This window comes from Argopecten irradians, chromosome 15 (assembly GCF_041381155.1).
Source record: "Argopecten irradians isolate NY chromosome 15, Ai_NY, whole genome shotgun sequence".
Taxonomy (NCBI): Eukaryota; Metazoa; Mollusca; class Bivalvia; order Pectinida; family Pectinidae; genus Argopecten; species Argopecten irradians.
Window position 1 is genome coordinate 1,256,592 of NC_091148.1, and position 21,073 is coordinate 1,277,664.

Here is a 21,073-nt window from a genome sequence, read left to right on the forward strand (position 1 = left end):
TAAATGCAGACTGACACTGTGCACACTGTGTTGATTTTTCTATTTGATTTCTTTTACAAATTTATTACATGTAACCACTTGCTATACTACGTGCAACAATCTTGCAAAAAGGTTAGCCCAATTTGGTCCTTTTAAACACCCCCTCCCCTACTTCTGTTATTTAAAGCGCCCCTGGACACTTAATGTGTGCAATAAGGTATATGTATAGCTGTATAAGAAGTCTAATTATCGAGCTAACTTAAGGTGTATACAATTATGATTTGTAATTAATATTCAACGTGATAGATTTACATATATTAGAAATAAATACCATCATGTCATTCAGACATATTCCTAAAATAATAAATAGATATAAAGATAATCCAAACAAACACCACAATAAAGGGTTTATTTGTAGTCTACACAAATATGTAAATACCATATAATGACTTAATCAAATAGATTAGGATCTTACATGAGAGGCTAATATGTAATATGAAATTAATATACTATTAATGGTAAACAAGTTCAATAATTTGACATACCACAAGCCTTAATGCAAATGACATATATTAAATTATTTGATATGTTTAATATCTTTCATATTACATAACCACTAGTATAAGATTCTATTTATCACATAACTATAACATTTGATTGTGTCATTATTACCTCTGAAGTGACTACAATAGTATTGTGTATTACAATATATATTACATGACCACTAGTATAAGATTCTATTTATCACATAACTATAATATTTGATTATGTCATTATTACCTCTGAAGTGACTACAATAGTATTGTGTATTATAATATATATTACATGACTAAACACAGTTATGCGAGAAAATTAATTCAAACATTCAAATAAAAATTTTGTCTGTTAAATATCAACCTTATCAAGATATTGCATGAGACTTATCTGATTATATATCACTCACCCCCGAAATTTCATAATGAACTAGTCTAGTCTTTAAAGATGCTCCACCGCTGACAAATGGTATTTTTTTCACTATCAAAAACAGGAGTAGACGATTTGGTAATTTTCTTCAATTGCAAAAGTTACTTATTTTACACCATTACCACCATTGGAAAGTTTGAGTTTCTAATTTTACTTAAAGGTACTATGTTCTATATAGAATGAAGTTCTGACTGCGCATGCACCAAAAGCAAAATAAATTATTTTGTATTATTTTTGTGCTAATTAGGCATATATATTCACGATTAACCACCAATTATTGTTCAAATGGTGAGTATCATTTATGGTCTGTCGGCGGTGGAACATCTTTAATATAGAAGAATCTAAATGTGTTTTCAGGGGGGGGGGGGGGGGGAGAGTTAGAGATACACAGTACAACAATAGTGTAAACATTGAATTTCTTGTGCATGAGATAATGAACTAAAGTGTTTGTGCTTTTTGGCTAGATTTATAGTCACACGGTAAAAAGGTCAAAAAAGGTCATCAATATAACAGCTTTGTGATTTTGGAAATACAATTAAAACTTATTGACTTCAATTGACATACAACTCAATACCCTTTTAAATTCAAAATACACAGATGGCTCGGACTAAAATTTTCACAATTTCACAATATATCTGAATTAACTCACGATCTCCTAGGCAACCACCTTGGTCTCGAAATTTTAATCAATGAAAAATTAAGAATCAGTTGTATTTATATATACACTTCGAGCCAAATTACAGAAATTTTCATTTTTAAATTTTAGATCAAAATCCCAAAAATTTTGACCAGGGAACCTAACATGGATTCTGAGCATTTCTGTGGTCTCATTGACAAACTGAGGATATCTGTTACACAACCAAATAATTCTCTTTTTATTATACATTATATTATGAGACGTTGATGACAATAGTACAATGTGTACACATGTATCTTCATCACAATGTCATGAACATTCCTTAACTTTAAAGAATTCCTTAAATTAAAATTCGTAACAATTTTCTTCTGTAATGGTTTCCTATGGGAGTTTTAAGTTAAGAAATTTCTGAAAGTTAGGGAATGTTGGTATAACTGGGCCAAGATTGATGGCAATACAGGTCTGATGAAAATGATTATCTGACCATTTCTACCTAATGGAACCTGGCACGAAATTTTTTGCCAACAGTATATATATACCCATATATTATACTGGTAGAAGGCACAGGTATATTTGGCTAGGCAATTTGGAGCCGTAGATCGTGAGTTCCAGGCCCAGATAGGGCACAAGTCAATAAATTGTGTTTCTTTGATATTTCATATATTATATATATATACTGATGGTTAAAATTTCGTGCCAGGTCCCTGTGTATCTACCCATATGATGAAGACGACTAGTACGATATGTACATGAACACAAACATCTCCATCAATCCTCAATCTGATGAAGACAAAAGTGTAAAACTTTAAACACACCACCAAATTTGACATGATTAATCCTTATAGACATAAATACAGTAAACTTGTTTGAAATAAACAACTGGGGACCAACAACGCCACCTTGTTATAAGCACAGTTCATTATACACACATAACAGACATCTTGCGGGAATCTTGACGAGGAATATAAATGACAACGTTATGATAACCATGAAATTGTTGTAAGCATTTTCAAACAGATTTTACTGTACGTTATCTCACAATATCAGAATCAAACACTCTTCAATTTAAAAAACAAAAGACATGTCACGCCGGTCAACATGATGAATCCTAGATAACCGAACGCTGCGAAGCCGTAGTATTTGAGGAGTATTCCACCAATAGTAGGAGACAGAGATCGTATCAGTGAATTCACCGCCATGTTCAGTCCCAACATCGCCCCTACAATGGAAACAAGTCAAACACTGAATAATATATAGAGAAATACTCAGCATCACACCTACAATGCAAAAAAGTCAAAGGTTGTGTAGAAATACTTTTCTATAAACAGCCGAAATGAGCTTGGTCGATCATCAGTGACCTGATAGCTTAATTGGTAGAGCACCCAGCTAGTATTCGAAGGTCCATGGTCCCAGTCCCTACCAGCTTGCAAACCCCTGTTTCAAGTGTTGAGAGTATGTTTAGCAGGGGTTAAACAAACTTGTGTGATTTTGTGTCATAGAAGCAAACATGTGGAGAGGGCAGGGAGGAATATAGAGGAATTTATGGTGGGTTAGGGCCATAGCACAGCCTCAACTTCCAAGTCAAGGTTCAGAGGTAGCGAGGCGAGGCAGTGTGGTTATCAGCCTTGCAACTTGGTGGCCTCGTCGCGCAACCTTGCGACCTCACCTTGTGATCTCGTAACCGTGTGCGAGGAGGCAGTAATTTGCTCATGCGTATTGACAAAGAAGTATCTAATTGATTGAGTTTTAACTGATAATTGATGCTTTTCTCTATATAAACTTCCATTTAATTATAGTTCAAAGAGTCATTAATTGCTATAGTTTCAAATATAATATTGTTAAAATTCGGCAATGTATTTCATTGTGCATACAAATGAAAACTAGTTTAAATGTAGTTTATGCACACATGAACCATTATATTGGTTTTATTTTGTAATTGGAAGGGAAGGCTATAATAGGTAAATCTTATTTGTCAATACACATGTACAAATTACTCCTTGCACGAGGTTGCGATGTTGGTTATCTCGCAATCTGTCCTCGCAACCTCACCTCACAATCTCAACTTGGAAGTCGAGGTTGCAAGATTGCAAGATTGCGCGGTGGCCCCAACAAGCTACTATAGGAATTAGACTGGGTTGATCATCAGTCACCAGGTAGCTCACTAGCATGAGGTCCTGGATTTGAGTTAATTGTAGCTACCTCATTAAGAAGGGAGATAATTCTAATGAAGTGGAGTTAACTGTAGTTACCTGTATCGAGTTCGGACACTGTACGAGTTAGTGCTGAACTGATGACAATGTTGGAGGAAGCTAATCCCATCACTAACGGGGCTATCACTATACATAGCTGCTGGATGTTTGTCACAAAGGCCTGTAAAACAATCAAAGTACTGAAAGTACTGTAGGCATTTATACTCTATAAAACAATCAAAAGTACTGAAAGTACTGAGGCATTTATACTCTATAAAACAATCAAAGTACTGGAAGTACTGTAGGCATTTATACTCTCATGATATACTGCCACAAAGGCCTGTAAAACAATCAAAGTACTGAAAGTACTGTAAGCATTTATACTCTCACAATATCGTGTCTAAAAAAAGGCTTTTATTCTCTCATGATATACGGTCACAAAAAGGCCATTATGCTCTCATGATATACTGTCTCACACAAGGTCTGTTAAACAATCAAAGTACTGAAAGTACTGTAGGTATTTATACTCTCACAATATACTGTCTAAAAAAGGCTTTTATTCTCTCATGATATACTGTCACAAAAATGCTTTTATACTCTCATAATATACTGTCCAAAAAGACTTTTTTACTCCCATAATATACTATCTAAAAAGGTTTTTTTACTCTCACACTAGATTCATTAATACACTATCAAAGTATTGTAAATATTGAAAACTTAAGACTCTCTAAATATTTTCACAAGTGCTAAAAGCTCTAGACTCACAGTTTCCATTATTTGTATTTCTTTCAAAACCAGGTATTAATGGAGCTTCATAATTTCTTTTTAATAAATAAATATAATATGTATTCAACATATAATATCTTACAACCATCGACAAAGGAATTTTTTTATGATTTCTATACCCAATTTGGGACTCAAACTCATAGGATTGAATTCTATTATCTTCTTGCATTTATTACCTAAATACAGTAAATAATATGATTGTAGATGTCTGAATACTTACCAAGGCCAGGTAGGAAAATATCAATGAAAATGATGACCACTTTAAAATGGAAGTTTCTGAGTATTTCTTTGTTAATACCCCTACTCCTAGACCTTGTACCATCTGCAAAAAAGATAGAGCTCACTTAAGATCCTGGAGTAATAGAATATTTCATCCCCTCTGGGGTGAGACAGGGTAATCTCAATTTCACCACCTTTGGTGTGAGACAGGGTTATCTCAATTTCACAATCTTTGGGGTGAGACAGGGTAATCTCAATTTAACCACCTTTGGGGTGAGACAGGGTAATCTCAATTTCATCACCTTTGGGGTGAGACAGGAGAATCTCAATTTCACCACCTTTGGGGTGAGACAGGGTAATCTAAATTTCAACACCTCTGGGGTGAGACAGGGTAATCTCAATTCAACACCTTTGGGTGTGAGACAGGAGAATTTCAATTTAACCACCTTTGGGGTGAGTGACAGGGTAATCTCAATTTCACCACCTTTGGGGTGAGACAGGGTAATCTCAATTTAACCACCTTTGGGGTGAGACAGGGTAATGTCAATTTCAACACCTTTGGGATGAGACAGGAGAATCTCAATTTAACCACCTTTGAGGTGAGACAGGGTAATCTCAATTTCGTCACCTTTGGGGTGGGACAGGGTTATCTCAATTTCACAACCTTTGGGGTAAGACAGGGTAATCTCAATTTCATCACCTTTGGGGTGAGCAGACATGGCCAAATTTGCCAGTCCAACGAACATGTCTGGCAAATTTGACTCAGACTCTCTATTTTAAAATTCGGTACGACCAACTGTCAGGCAATTATTGTGTACCGGAAAGCATGCAGTGTTTGACGCCTGACATATACATTATCACAAGGGATAAGATCATCTGTCTCACCACAATGGAGCTGAATGATTCTTTTTCTCTTTTAGTGTACACCAGATTGTGTGACTATCTGACATTGACATGTCAGAAAATAAGTCATGATTCCATTTTTGTTATCGCCATCATATGGCGTCATAGTATTGTTGTGACAGATATCATAGCTTTGTTCCATATCAATCACATATCTTGTGTAGCTTGTTTTAACCCTCATATAAATGTTACTTGGTGTATGTTTACTTACCATAGTTATAATGCCTATATACGAGAGAATATAGCCATTTTGTTCTGGTGGCAATTTAAATGTTTCCAAGGCAACGACTGAGAACATACTTTGGAATACACCAATCGGAATACCTGCGAAAATAAAGAGATTATAAAGTAAATAACTAAAGGTCCCTTTAATAGTGCTATATTCACTTTAATTAGTGTTTTTTGTATAATGTCTCTTTTGCCCCTTTAGCACCTCTCCAACTCAAAGTGTCCCTCCCCCTCACCCCTTTGTAGAGGATTATATGTTATACTTGATCATGTATGTGTCCATGTATGTGTCAGTATGTCACCAATTATTATTGTCTAGATCTAATTTACTTTGTGTGTCTTTTCAGACCATGTTCATTGCTGAATAAAAGGACCATTTACTTTGTCTATTAATGCCTTGCCCAATGTGTCCCTATTCTGTGAAAGTAATGTATATTTACTCTAACATCTTATTTTAACACAGTCAAATTTCAGCACAAATGCGTAACACTGTAAATTATGGTTCATTAGTGCTGATATAAATTAGAGTAATTCAGTTGTTGGAATACTGGAAATACCCTTTTATAAAATTTAGCTCTGTACATGAATTAGCACTTCAAAGACAGCACAAAAAGCATCAATCAAAAATAAAACTACCATTAAAATAAAACTACCGCTAAAATAAAACTACCACTAAAATAAAACTACCACTAAAATAAAACTAAAAGAAAACTACCACTAAAATAAAACTACCGCTAAAATAAAACTACCACTAAAATAAAACTTCTGCTAAAATAAAACTACCCCAAAAATAAAACTACCCTACCGCTAAAATAACACTACTGCTAAAATAAAACTACCACTAAAATAAAACTACCGCTAAAATAAAACTACCCCTAAAATAAAACTACCTCTAAAACTAGAACACTGACACGTCAGAAAGGGCCCCGCTATGTGTCTGACGTGCTTAAGTGGAAAAGTAGTATTTTGACAACAAATTCTTCCGTGTTAGCTATATGTTGCTAATAAATAATTAATTTCAACATTAATTGGGAAACCGATGATGGTACATTATTATAATTCTTTGGAAAAAGTCTTCCAAGTATTTAACTTGAATCCTGATTCCAAGTCTAACATTACATTAAGAGCATACAATTAACTCAAATACCCCTTTTAAACAAGGTAAACCTCATAGTTTGCTGAAGAAACACATAACAAATGTGAAAGGAAAGGAATAAAGGTCTTGCTCAAATATTTTAATCATGTAAAAGTGCATTAAGCCATCAATAATTTCACAATCTTTTTCACGTCAAACACTGACGAAGGTTTTTCTGAAAGAAGTAAAATATGAATACATTTATTCATTATGCTTAGAATCGGGCCTACATCACCTGAAGATATTCTGTCTATGCATGTTACAGAGTCATCTCCCTTGTTGATATAAGGATTGATTGTGACGTCATTACTTTGGGAGCATGAATTACATAGTATTCTTTGAAAATTACGACGTTGTACTCACAAATACAGGACGTAACAACCAATACCTACCCATAAGGACAGATATTTCTGTGATATGAAAATGCAGAATAAGTAAGCTAGCTCTCTTTCCATGTAAAATCCATTTACTTTAAATGTGACGGAAATGATAGACAGCGCAATGCTGCGGCATACAGGTCTATGCTGAAAAGATTCAGATACTGATCTGCATGAAATAAAATCCCTGCTTGACAATAACTAGCTATAAGAGTTACTACTACACATCACTTACTCATGGTAGATGGGGTAGATTGCCGCAGTACGACCATTAAGATTACACTGTACCACTTAAATTGTCTACCACTACAGTACATGTACTTCAGCGCAAATAAGACCCCCCTCCAAGAGAAGAAAATAAAGGTCAAAAGTGGTGGGGAGTCTTATTTGTAGACAACCTGCTTGATAACAATTGATCTATGGGGTCGCCATCTTGGATTTTTTAATGTCTTGTCTTTGTTGTAACAGTTGTATGACAGATGGGTAGTGTTTCCCACAGGGAAAAAAAAGGGCATGGTGCTGGGTTTTGAAAAGGGCACCTTGACCGCGATAAATAACCATCAGAGGGGCACAAAGGTTATAATCGAACAACTTCCAATACATGGGGAAATTAAACTACGCATTAAAATAAAACTACTGCTAAAATAAAACTACCACTAAAATAAAACTACCACTAAAAGAAAACTACCACTAAAATAAAACTACCCCTAAAATAAAACTACCGCTAAAAATAAAACTACTACCCTAAAATAAAACTACCCCTAAAATAAAACAACCACTAAAATAAAACTACCGCTAATAAAACTACCGCTAAAATAAAACTACAGCTAAAACAAAACTACCCCTAAAATAAAACTACCACTAAAATAAAACTACCGCTAAAAATAAACTACCACTAAAATAAAACACTACCGCTAAAATAAACTACTGCTAAAATAAAACTACCGCTAAAATAAAACTACCGCTAAAATAAAACTACCACTAAAATAAGCATGTTTACAGGATAACTAAATATTGATGTGGTTTTGAAGATATGAAATTCAAAATTGAAGAAAAGGATATTAAGCCAGGCATCATCTTTTTTCCAGAAACTAAAAAATTTAATCTTAAACCAATAAATCTTTTATAGATACTATAAATTTGGATATTTTCGTGAGTGGTTAATTTTGTGTTTTGCACACATAAGACTTTCGCAGTGTTGTTATTTTGCCATAGATACAATTTCAATATTACTTTAAACAACAAAGCATATACATGTACAAAATATTATGCTTGGGGGGAAATTTTTGCCCCCAAGCGACCTTTGCTTAATAAGGGAAAATTTCCACCTTGCGTAAATTTCTACGCTTACAGTAAGTGGCAACTAGCTAGGACTTTGTATTTTTTAACCCGTTGCCATGGATACGCACCTGCTGCAGCGCGAATAATTAGGAGAGAAACAGTGCCCCAGGTGCCATCAATAATTTCACAATCTTTTTCACGTCAAACACTGACGAAGGTTTTTCTGAAAGAAGTAAAATATGAATACATTTATTCATTATGCTTAGAATCGGGCCTACATCACCTGAAGGTATTCTGTCTATGCATGTTACAGAGTCATCTCCCTTGTTGATATAAGGATTGATTGTGACGTCATTACTTTGGGAGCATGAATTACATAGTATTCTTTGAAAATTACGACGTTGTACTCACAAATACAGGACGTAACAACCAATACCTACCCATAAGGACAGATATTTCTGTGATATGAAAATGCAGAATAAGTAAGCTAGCTCTCTTTCCATGTAAAATCCATTTACTTTAAATGTGACGGAAATGATAGACAGCGCAATGCTGCGGCATACAGGTCTATGCTGAAAAGATTCAGATACTGATCTGCATGAAATAAAATCCCTGCTTGACAATAACTAGCTATAAGAGTTACAACTACACATCACTTACTCATGGTAGATGGGTAGATTGCCGCATTACGACCATTAAGATTACTTTGTACCACTTAAATTGTCTACCACTACAGTACATGTATTTCAGCGCAAATAAGACCCCCCTCCAAGAGAAGAAATAAAGGTCAAAAGTGGTGGGGAGTCTTATTTGTGGACAACCTGCTTGATAACATTGATCTATGGGGTCGCCATCTTGGATTTTTTAATGTCTTGTCTTTGTTGTAACAGTTGTATGACAGATGGGTAATAGCAAGATGTTACATATCAAATTCAATCATAAACAGAAGAATTTACATACATTTGTCTCAGTAATATCTGTTTAATAGCATTTACACTGTTAACAGGAAGGAAGTAAAATGCATTGAGAATTTTTTTAATTCTGTACATAAAAGAGGACAATAAATGAATAGAGTCAAAATCTTATCATCCTGGTATTTTCTTTAAAATTAACTTTTTTGTAGCTTTTTTTTTAAATTTACCTTCTATCGTGCTGGTTACAGATATCTTCTTTGTTTTCTTTGGTATAAAGAAATAAGCGAAAAACATGGACAGTACAGATCCAATGAAGGCTGCGAATGCAGCGGTCTGCTCACTGCGGAAATAGAAATCCATATCTACTGACAGTATTCATATTAGATAAATGCATCCTTGATAATTAAGGGGTTACTCTCACTGTCGTTATATCCATGTCTGGACTATCTCATAGCAAAACTGAAAGTTTGGTGTGTGATAACTGATGAAAAAGTTAATTTGGTAATTTTTGTGCATCAATAAAATCAAATTTTGGTGTATTTTAAAGTTTAAAGTTAAGTATCACCCTCTGTAATCTTCAAAGAAAGTCTCTACAGGCCTGTGATTTGGAAGGTTTTTTCTCTCCTGAAATTCCTTCAGTTTCACGACATAATCCAGGGGTGGTTATAATGACAGTGATAGTAATCCCTGGAGTATCAAGGATGAGATAAATATAATGATGTACTCTACCTGTGTATGACCATTATAAAAATTGAATATATAAAGATGTGAGTTACATGTAAGGAGGCAAATGTATTGTGAATTGGAGTTTTTATTTTTGCCTTTAGAATATCAAACTTCATCTCCTGATAAAGTCTTATTTGAACCAAATTCACACATAGTCTTTTTAAACCCTCATTGTTTTTTAAAGGTCAAAGGTCAAACCTTACTCGAACATTTTCGTGATGAGACCTCCAATAAACGGCCCTACGACCATACCAACGCCGTATGACAATCCCAGCATGCCGAGGGAGGCTGCCCGCTGTTGTTTATCTCCCATATCAGTCACAATCATCTGACCACCTAAAACGACAGAAATGTTTGTTTTATTATAACATAACAGAAACGTTTAGGATTAAATCATTATAATTATCTTACTAAGCAGTTGGAAATTGTTAACTTACCCTTAACATGTGTTCTGAATTGCGCTATAATCAATTAATCAGCTGATCACAAACAACTAACTGGCCATTGCCTTACTTAATTTTCACATCTTTTATAGAATTATAAGTTTTGGCTTTTAGTTTCTTTAATGAATTTTGTCGAAAGAAAATTAAAAGGTTTGGTTTATTGTATGATTTGTTTAAGATTTCTTACAATACCATTTACACATAGGTTTCACATAGAGGATTTTACATGGCTATAGAACCAAATCATCACATTTTAAGTATATGGGTTATCTCCCCTGTCATAATCAATTACTGCTTAACATAAATACGAACAGTTTTTAAGATCATATTGACTGATCAATTATCAATTAAAATGGTAAAAAAGGTAAAACATTAATTAACTTGATATCATACTTATTCAATTGTCAATAAACTATGTCCAAACAACTTCTACACTTTTCAAATTGGTCAATCAAAAACTGCAGGTTCTAGAATTTTGGAAGTGAATTCCAGGGGTCTGAAAGAGCTGTTAGAATTATTTTCGTGTACATATAAAGTCATCTCGTGCAAAGAGCACGACAAAGCACAAGAAAGCTAAATGGGACGAAATAATATTTTAATAGATATATAGGTGTAGAAAATGAAAATTGATTTGAAAAAAAGGTGTTACTTAAAGTCACCAGAATGTTACCCCTTATAAATGGGATGTTGTCAGATCCTCTTTTAAACGGAATTGTTAGAAGGATCTGTATATAAATAAAATTGTCCAAGGGTCTGATCAAACAAACCTTGCATTGCGTGCATGAAGACCGAGGGTAGTCGTGATATAAACAGAAGAGGGAAGCTGTCGGCCAGGCCGAGGAAGAGGTACGTCATCGAGGCTGAGGCGAAGGCCAACATCATCGCCGCACGGCCACCGAACAGGTCCCCGAACCGTCCAAACAGTGGTCCACCAGCCAGCTGGACAACGGCAAACGTGGTCTGTAGGTACCCAAATACCACCATGTCTACCCCCAACTTTTTGGTGAGGTACTACAAAGATATATATCACAGAGTAAATAAATAAATAAATAAATAAATAAATAAATAAATAAATAAATAAATAAATAAATAAATTAATTATTTAATAAATAAATAAATAAATAAGGCATAAAGTACTGTAAACATCATCAACAGGTTAGTCATGTTTTCATTTACGGCTGCAGTATTAATGGTACACAGAAAATAACCAACAATAAAATCATACTTTAGGATTAGTAATCCTGGTAGGAACCACACTAAAGTATGAGTACTGCTAAAAGTTAAAAATTTCAAGTACGTAACAATTAAATCAAGCCTCACCTTTTGAATAAATTATTCTATGTTGTCGCCTTCTATAAACTATTACAGATGGCTAAATTATTGCCATTGTTTTTACTATACTATGATACCTTTATAAGTGATGTCATTTTATGCAAATTTCTAACATTGACTGCATGCAGATGTCACATTATTATACTACAGGAGTTACTTCCCTTGATAATGAGGAAAAACGGTATAAAGCTAGTATATTAATAATCCGAAATAAAAGGCCAAAATAAATTCAAAGTAAAATCAAAATCATTTCTATGGAATATATATTCAGCCACTATAGGGCCTTCTTCAGTCCGAAATAACACTAACACAACGTGTTCGTCTACATGTTTGTTTACTTACTATTAACTTGAAGAAAGGGACTTTGAAGTAACTTTGAAACGTCATAAATATATGTATATGTATGATAGGTACCTTAAGTTTGTACACAAAAATTTTAACTTTATCATTATTATCAGCTCCAATTTAATTTGGAAGACACAGGCTCTAAAATCCATGACCCTGGGCCACCATCCCATCCCATCTTGTTATAGCATGGGGGTATGAATATAGTCATGGCAATTAAATGTTTTGGTTTTTTTTCATTTCGTAATGTTAATTCTAGAGCGAAATCAACATGCTATCTCAAACTTAGATTACCTTTATTTATTTTGCACCGATGTCACTTATTATAGAAATCAATTTCGATGCCCTAGATGTCAGTGTGTAAGAAATCTTAGAGGGGGCAGAAACCTTGCCGATCGAGTGCCCCGGAAAAACCGGCCCATAAGGTTAACTAGCTTGGTGACATCCCAGGCTATTACAGATCTTTAATAGCTATAGGGATCGAAAATAACCAATGTAACCTTGTTGAAATACAGGTTATAAAATTTCTGGTGACTGCACAGGGGTGAATTGTACATTGTAGCTTACCAATAAATTTTGTACCGTATAACTGTTAACGAAGAAATGTAGTGGCCAGAAAGGGATTTGAACCCAGGACCTCTAAACACTAGCCGGATATATACTGTAACCATTAATTGAACTGCATTATATTGTATCTGGTCACCTGCAATGACCAACTCATCAATATTTTGTTACAATTTAAACATTTATATTAGATTGTATTGTATACATTAAGGAGTTATAAGTGAAAATGATTTGTCACTGTCTCTTTATACTCCTACAAAACACCAAGCCAGACAAATACTTGTCTTGAGTCGTTATAAATGAAACAACAAGGTAAAGCTCTATAAATTTCATGATGTCAACTCCTTGTTTTAAGGACTGAATATTAAGAATGTTGTGAATTTTCATTAAAAGAAATCTCATGAAATGACAGCACACAGAAATTAATACTAAGTAAAGCCTGGCACCCACAAGGTACACATGAAATGACAGCACACAGAAATTAATACTAAGTAAAGCCTGGCACCCACAAGGTACACATCAATTAAAGGTTGCGCCGGCGGATATCAAAGGAAAGTCGGGGTCGTCACTCAAGTCAGGGTCAGTGAACAATTATAATGCAAAGCACTCGCGACGTACTCGTCCAAAATACCTAGTGACAAACCCTTCTCTCTTATAAATCCTTGTATACATGTACTATAATTATACAAGTCTGTATATACAATGTATGTATTATATTCGAGTTTTAAGATGATGCACGAAGCTACTACATTGTATGTATATTGTATTATTGATTTGGCTTACAGGCAGCGCTCCTGTTTGGATCCAGAAACACGTAGCATAGAGGAATATGTTGACGTGTGTAGCTACAATAACTGTGTTGAAGGACCGTCCTAACAGCTTAATGTTAGACGAATCTGACATGGTAGGTGTCTCGTCTTCTGATGCAGAAGGAAAATCTGGTTTACTGTCTTTCATGTCTTCTGTGTCTTCACTCGTTTGTTCCAACTTACGACTTTTCAAATTAAGTCTAGCCATTGTGACAAGTTATCTTCGAATCATGTGTGGCAAAAATGAATCGTCCTAAATTGTGAACTTTCAATTTCAAATCTGACGCCAGATAAAACATAATTTCCGTCAAAAGGTTGTGATAAAACCTAAAGCGGATTAATCGCGGACAGTAACATATATCAGAATAATCGATTACCACAGACATGTAAAAATAATCGAAACTTCTTTTTATACACGTGTCAAAAACGAAAGCAAAACAGCAATATCATGGTTTATTTCAACCTTGGAAAGCATGCCGTTCTGGAATGTAAACAAAACGTTGTTGTGACGCAGATTGTTTTTCATTGTCGTAACAGTTATTTTACAAAAATATTTACTAACTAACAGCAAACAGATTATCCAAAGAACATGCGCATTAAAACTATTGAGAGGTAGAACCTGAAACAAGACCACAATATTGATATTAGTTTATAAATCTAGAGTTTCTAAAATAACGACATACTTTACGGTACCTATTTTTAGCTGTCACGTGATAGACAACCAATAACAATATAGTGTAATCAGGTAAGATTAATACACTATGACTTGCAAATCAGTTTTAGCTTATATATGCAGTCTGCAATATTGCTACTAGATCTATACATACTGTAACTGTACATGGGTACATGTAACAGTAGAACATGTAAGCTTATAACGTTATACATATCGGTGACCAGCTGGTATATGAAGTGCAGCGGCTAAGTTTGGCCGGGTTCGAATCCCGGTCGAACCACTATATTTTCTCCTCTCCTGTTACACATGTACATGTAGGTGTCAGGTGATAATCTTATTATATTCTAAATTCAACCCTAGATAAAGTCCAAAATTATGTTATTCCGATGTATGTAGCAGTTTTTATTATTTTTATTATTATTATTTTATGTACACTAGCTGTAGCAAGTTTTAATATTGCATGAACAGTGTATCAAATATTCAGGCTGATGTCACACTGGTCAGAACAATAGATTAGGCCACGCCCAACGATGGTCTAAATTGTCTTGGGTAAAGACTTCCACAATCAGGCCTGAGGGGTGGGGCCAAATATTGTATCAGCTTGACAACCATCAGGCCTGAGGGGTGGGGTTTTAGACTTGGGTGTGTCATCGTCAGAGCTATGTGAATGTTTAACTTAAGGCCAAACATGATCATCAAGGTAGTGTCAAGACAGACATTAGGAAGAGAAAAGATAATATCCCAAATTATAGACACCATATATTGTACATGTTCATTCTTTAATCAATGGAGACATGTAGCAGTCACAATGCTAACACCCTGCCTTCGGGACAGAGAATCCTGAGAATCCATATATAACACTAATTGTGACATTTTGATTACCGGTAGTCCTAGAAGAAAGAGATATAATACATGTACAAGAGAAACATGTAAATGTACAACTAGGGGTTTTCAAAATTTTAGTGAATCCCACAAGAAAATTGTAGTCTGAGACAAATCTAGATGAGTCTTGCAAATCACTGCAAGCCAGGACATTTATAATTCTTTATTACATCTGCTCCAGGCTTAAGGATGATGAACTTTACCTCTTTGTACAGTAAAATGATTAATACAGGTCGACTTCAGGTGCTCTAGGCTACAGTGACTGTACATATGTGACACATGTGAGTGTCACTACTGTCAACAGGCACATGTGTTTAGTAGATCCACAGCTATAGCTTGTTTAGTAGTGGTGTGTTGCTTTTCAGCTCTACATTTGGATATCTACCATTTCTATATTTAGTTTAGATAAAGAATGGATACTGTACGTGTAAGCATAGATATTTTTGCTTTGTCAGCTTTCAATCTATTCATGGATCGAGTTTAGGATTTGTTCAGAATTTGATCAGTAGTTTTAGGAATTAAGAATTTGTTCAGAATTTGACCTGTGGTTTAAGGAGATTAGGATTTGTTCAGAATTTGATCAGTAGTTTTAGGAGTTTAGGATTTGTTCAGAATTTGACCAGTAGTTTTAGGAGCTAGGGTTTATTCAGAATTTGACCAGTAGTTTTGGGAGTTAAGGATTTGTTCAGAATTTGACTAGTGGTTTAAGGAATTTAGGATTTGTTCAGACTTTGACCAGTAGTTTTTGGGCTTTTTGATTTGTTCAGAATTCGACCAGTAGTTTAAGGAGTTTAGGATTTGTTCAGAATTTGACAAGTAGTTTTAGGAATTAAGGATTTGTTCAGAATTTGACCAGTAGTTTAAGGAGTTAAGGATTTGTTCAGTATTTGACCAGTAGTTTTTGGGCTGTTTGATTTGTTCAGAATTTGACCAGTAGTTTTAGGATTGAGAATTTAGGATTTGTTCAGAACTGGATCAGTATTTTTAGGAGTTTAGGATTTGTTCAGAATTTGACCAGTAGTTTTAGGAGCTAGGGTTTATTCAGAATTGACCAGTAGTTTTGGGAATTATGGATTTGTTCAGAATTTGACCAGTAGTTTAAGGAGTTAAGGATTTGTTCAGTATTTGACCAGTAGTTTTTGGGCTGTTTGATTTGTGCAGAATTTGACCAGTAGTTTTAGGATTGAGGATTTGTTCAGACTTTGACCAGTAGTTTTAGGATCCACAACAGACTACTCGGACCTACTCAGGTACTGTTGTAGATATTTTTGCATATATACTGTATGAATGCAGATATTTTCAAGTGTTGATTTTATTGCTGAGTCAGCTTTCAAACATAATCTGCTCACTGTGTGATATTTCCTTCACTGTGCAGCTTAATTGTATACTCCATAATTTTATATGTTAAAATTTACTATTGTAAAAATAGATGTATGTTCATGTGTGGATATCAAATGACAGTGAAATCAGTGAAATATTTCCGCACTGCCATTAATTCCACTTTTACAGTTTTCAGCCTTCTAAAGGATCAGAAATCATTGGAACAGAAATGGCTGTAGAGGAATCACATCCCGTTAAGTGTTTCCAGCACTGTGATCGGAATCGGAACATCCTGTGTTTCTCTGTCCCGGAGATCTGTCCTCTTTGTGGGAGAAACACCAGGGAAACTGAGAGTCGAATCCCTCCGTATGTTATTCCGACCCCATTTGTCAAGGCGCGGAACAAACCATTCTCCATCATCATCAAACCCACTCTAGGCACATTTCTACAGTAGGTATAAACACGCTATTCATAACTGAGGTGTTAATTAACATATACTCAGGGAGTTTCAATTTGTAAATGACTGATCCATACAGATAGATATTTTTTCACTATATACAGATAGATATTGATTTTTTCACATATATATTGTATACATACAGATAGTTTAGTCTTTGTTCTAAAAAAACAACAGTGTATTACAATATTAGAACATTCTCAAAAAAAAAAAAAAAAATCATCAAAATGAAATGAAGGGAGGTAACTCCAGTATGAGAGTATTGCTCAGAAAAAAACATGAATGCTGTTAAAGTTATATGTGTCGTAACTGGATGGCAATTTTGGCATTTTAATTTTCTTCATTAATCTATTGAAAACCATCAGGTTTGATGAATTAAACGGTGAAAATCATTAAAATGGCTTCAGATGCCTTATTAACATTAGTTACAACACAGAAATTATGTACTGGAAAATTGTTGTTTTTCATGCGTTATGTATGTTTAGATGGAAACTTGCAGAAATCACTTTTCAATTACTAATAACACTGTTAAAATGTGAAATGAACTTATAGACTGCAATTTGGCTTCATAGTCTGACCGTACAATGTAGGTACTCATTTCACTTTACATATATAGATGTACATATAATGATTTTTGGCAGTACTGCTAAAAATCATGTTCTACACTTATTTGCATTTGTAAAATTAAAACCAATTCATTGAAAGTGCAGTACTTTTCAAAATGTTAGTAACTTTAGGTGATGAATCACATATCACAGGCTTATCTTGATTCGTGAGTATGAAAAATATGGCACATATATATAACTTTAAATATTAAAGAGACAATTCACTCAGGCAAATTCTTTTACATAACCAATAAGCAAACTATAGCATAAATGTATTGTTCTACATTTCTTATGAAACATATAACGTAAAACATTGACAAATTCCACAACATTGTTAAGTATTTTAATTAATAACGTTGAAATATCAAATCGTTGATCAATACGATTAAGCAGGTACAATATTAACTCTGTACCCATACCCGAGCCAAAGTCACGCACGTTAAACAAATGAACTACATAACCACTGAGAAGGTGATAAAATGATTTTTAGGCAAGACAATTCACCTAATAAGGTAAACGCACTACTGTCAGAGCGATTTGAGCAGTTCTAGCCAAAAGTTGCATTACTTTACGAGCAAGGGACAGGGTTCGGCATACAAGAAGTTCGACCACAGTGTGTAATGGCGGACAGCGAGCAAGTTTGAATATTTCACACACGTGTCACCACCATAGGCGTTTCAGGCATATCACAGTAACACTGACTGATGTAATTTCCATTAGAAGTTGTTTTATCTGATATATATACAAATTTTAATGTTCTCTTAGACTGAATTGTCCCTTTAAAGAACATAAAACATACATCAAATTTTTACATGGTTTGAAAAGTCACTTATTGAATTTTAAGTTATTAATAAATATTTATAGTACATTTGTATCTGGGGATAATAATATTTAACAGTATTCATATTTTTTTTCAGAGTTACCTTATAATTAAGGATGTTCTAATATTTTTTTATCTGGATCTTTTATGTCCTTAATTAATTATCTATTTCATGTCTTGACAGGAATTACACACAAACATCCAATCTTCATATTGGGCTGACTGATTCAGAAGGTGAGTATGTCTGGGGGGAAAAAAAAAAATTGAGAACATCATCAGTGGTCATTCAGTCTAAAGAGTTGTAAGTACCAGTGTTATGTTCAGAATTTATTTATAAGCCTACGTACAGTACTGTAAACATACCTATTCCGCCTTTGCATATTACAGAGTTAGCTCCCTTGGGGGTAGGTATCAATTGTTATGCATTATTTTGTGAGCGCAATTAATGTTGTTTTCTCCGAAACGTATGACATTACGCTCTTAAACACATAATGTCACAATCAATACCTACCCGCAAGTGCAGATAACTCTGTAATATGCAAATTCCGAATATTGAGACAATCAAAGCACAAAAACAATTTTGAAAAGGTTAGCCAATGATAATCAAGGGCAATCACCAATATAATGGCTATATAAATGACACACTGAGAATCCAGTATTCCTGGCACGAAAGCACTGCAAAATATGTAGTACCAATGCACTGCACCCTTGTCCTAACCAAATAAGCACGCTATTAAATGTCCCTCCTTATTTGACGAAATAAGCACACATATGTTTATTCTATTAAAGTGCACCCTTTTGACCAATTTAAAGCACCATTGGAAGGCACCCTCACCAAGTTTCTGTTACTTTCCAGGTGTCACATTTGATTATGATGAGGACGGTGTCAATATCAACGCACCTGGCTGGGACCAATGTATCGCCATAGCGATGCTACAATCTCCAGACGATACCGCTTTCTCTTTAAGATGGGACGAAACTTTAAGGAGGGAGAGTAAAGATGACTGCTGGACAAAGTACCGGTAAAATTTCAGAGCTTTATCAAGCCATTTGATACTGAAGCTCGTTATACCCCTTTTATCCAACCATAAAGTAATGAGGGATTAGAATCAGTTTAAACTGGGCCGATTTCAACGAAACTTCACAGCAATATTGACTGCAATTTTCCTCTTTCCGAATTTTGATGGCCATGGAACCTTGTAATTCCATAGACACAGGTATTGTGAACTTGTGAAATAAAAACGCTCTAATGTATATCTAAAGGTGTTGATTTAAAAGTGAAAAATGACTTCTGTTTTTGTTTCAGATATCATGAAGACAAGTATAACTGCTTTGATTTTGTGATTCAATTTTTGTGGAAAATACAACTTCACCATACAAACCCCTGTCTGAGGAGTAAGTCTGCGATGTGCGAGGAACTGGTCGTGGAGTACACACGCCGTGCGGGACAGTATATCAGTCTGTACAGGCACATCAGTGCACACAGATATCTCTGTCAAATGGTGAAGTGATTGGACCACACACAGATATCTCTGTCCAATGGGGAAGTAATCACTACATACAGATATCTCTGTCAAATGATGAAGTGATTACACCACACATGGATATCTCTGTCAAATGGTGAAGTGATCGGACCACACATAGATATCTCTGTCAAATTGTGGTGATCAGACCACACAGATATCTTTCTCAAATGGTGAAGTGATCGTACAACACACAGATATCTCTGTCAAATCATGAAGTGATCGGACTACACACAGATATCTCTGTCAAATGGTGAAGTGATCGGACCATGCAGATATCTTTGTCAAATGGTGAAGTGATCAAACCACACACAGATACATATATGTATCTTTGTCAAATGGTGAAGTGATCAGACCACAAACAGTTATCTCTGTCAAATGGTGAAGTGATCAGACTACACACAGATATCTCTGTCAATTGGTGAAGTGATCGGACCTCACAGATATCTGTAAAATGCTGAAGTGATTGGCCCACACACAGATATCTCTGTCAAATGGTGAAGTGATCGGACCACACACAGATATCTCTGTCAAATGGTGAAGTGATTGGACCACACACGGATATCTCTGTCAAATGGTGAAGTGATTGGACCACACAGAGATATCTCTGTCAAATCATGAAGTGATCGGACCACACACGGATATCTCTGTCAAATGATGAAGTGATCGGACCATACAGATATCTCTGTCAAATGGTGAAGTGATTTGGACCACACACAGATATCTCTGTCAAATGGTGAAGTGATCAGACCACACACAGATATCTCTGTCAAATGGTGAAGTGATTGGACCACACACAGATATCTCTGTCAAATGGTGAAGTGATCGGACCACACACAGATATCTCTGTCAAATGGTGAAGTGATCACTACACATGGATATCTCTGTCAAATGGCGAAGTGATTGGACCACAAACTCAGAGAATGAAAAATAAAGAAGACTAAAACTATATTTACATTTTTA

At 34.9% G+C, this 21,073-nt stretch overlaps 2 protein-coding genes across 4 annotated transcripts; one reads left to right on the forward strand and one right to left on the reverse strand.

Moving 5' to 3' along the window:
• Window positions 1-1,300: 1,300 nt before the first annotated feature.
• On the reverse strand, window positions 1,301-14,277 carry LOC138308821 (solute carrier family 22 member 18-like). The gene is given in 10 exon segments (XM_069249830.1): window positions 1,301-2,798; window positions 3,829-3,949; window positions 4,775-4,876; window positions 5,888-6,000; window positions 8,826-8,850; window positions 8,853-8,920; window positions 9,839-9,951; window positions 10,541-10,673; window positions 11,548-11,791; window positions 13,805-14,277. Coding segments are annotated over 10 exon segments (1,323 nt in total). The 5' UTR covers window positions 14,039-14,277; the 3' UTR covers window positions 1,301-2,628.
• Window positions 14,278-14,534: 257 nt separating this feature from the next.
• Window positions 14,535-21,061, forward strand: LOC138308824 (MKRN2 opposite strand protein-like). Of its 3 annotated transcripts, none has more exons than XM_069249834.1 (5): window positions 14,535-14,575; window positions 16,895-17,155; window positions 18,772-18,821; window positions 19,444-19,609; window positions 19,894-21,061. In XM_069249834.1, the coding sequence occupies exons 2-5, from the start codon at window positions 16,935-16,937 to the stop codon at window positions 20,096-20,098; spliced, it is 642 nt and encodes a 213-aa protein (XP_069105935.1). In that variant the 5' UTR covers window positions 14,535-14,575; window positions 16,895-16,934; the 3' UTR covers window positions 20,099-21,061. The 3 variants fall into 3 exon arrangements, with proteins under 3 accessions (XP_069105935.1, XP_069105934.1, XP_069105936.1); XM_069249833.1 differs by lacking the exon at window positions 14,535-14,575 and adding an exon at window positions 14,616-14,817; XM_069249835.1 differs by lacking the exon at window positions 14,535-14,575 and adding an exon at window positions 14,972-16,635.
• Window positions 21,062-21,073: the final 12 nt, after the last annotated feature.

What these genes read in the sequence shown, in the direction of transcription:
- LOC138308824 (XM_069249833.1), top strand. An exon ending in ACTCTAGGCACATTTCTACA is followed by an intron (nt 17,156 to 18,771) that starts GTAGGTATAAAC and finishes ATGTCTTGACAG; the next exon opens with GAATTACACACAAACATCCA. An exon ending in TGGGCTGACTGATTCAGAAG is followed by an intron (nt 18,822 to 19,443) that starts GTGAGTATGTCT and finishes GTTACTTTCCAG; the next exon opens with GTGTCACATTTGATTATGAT.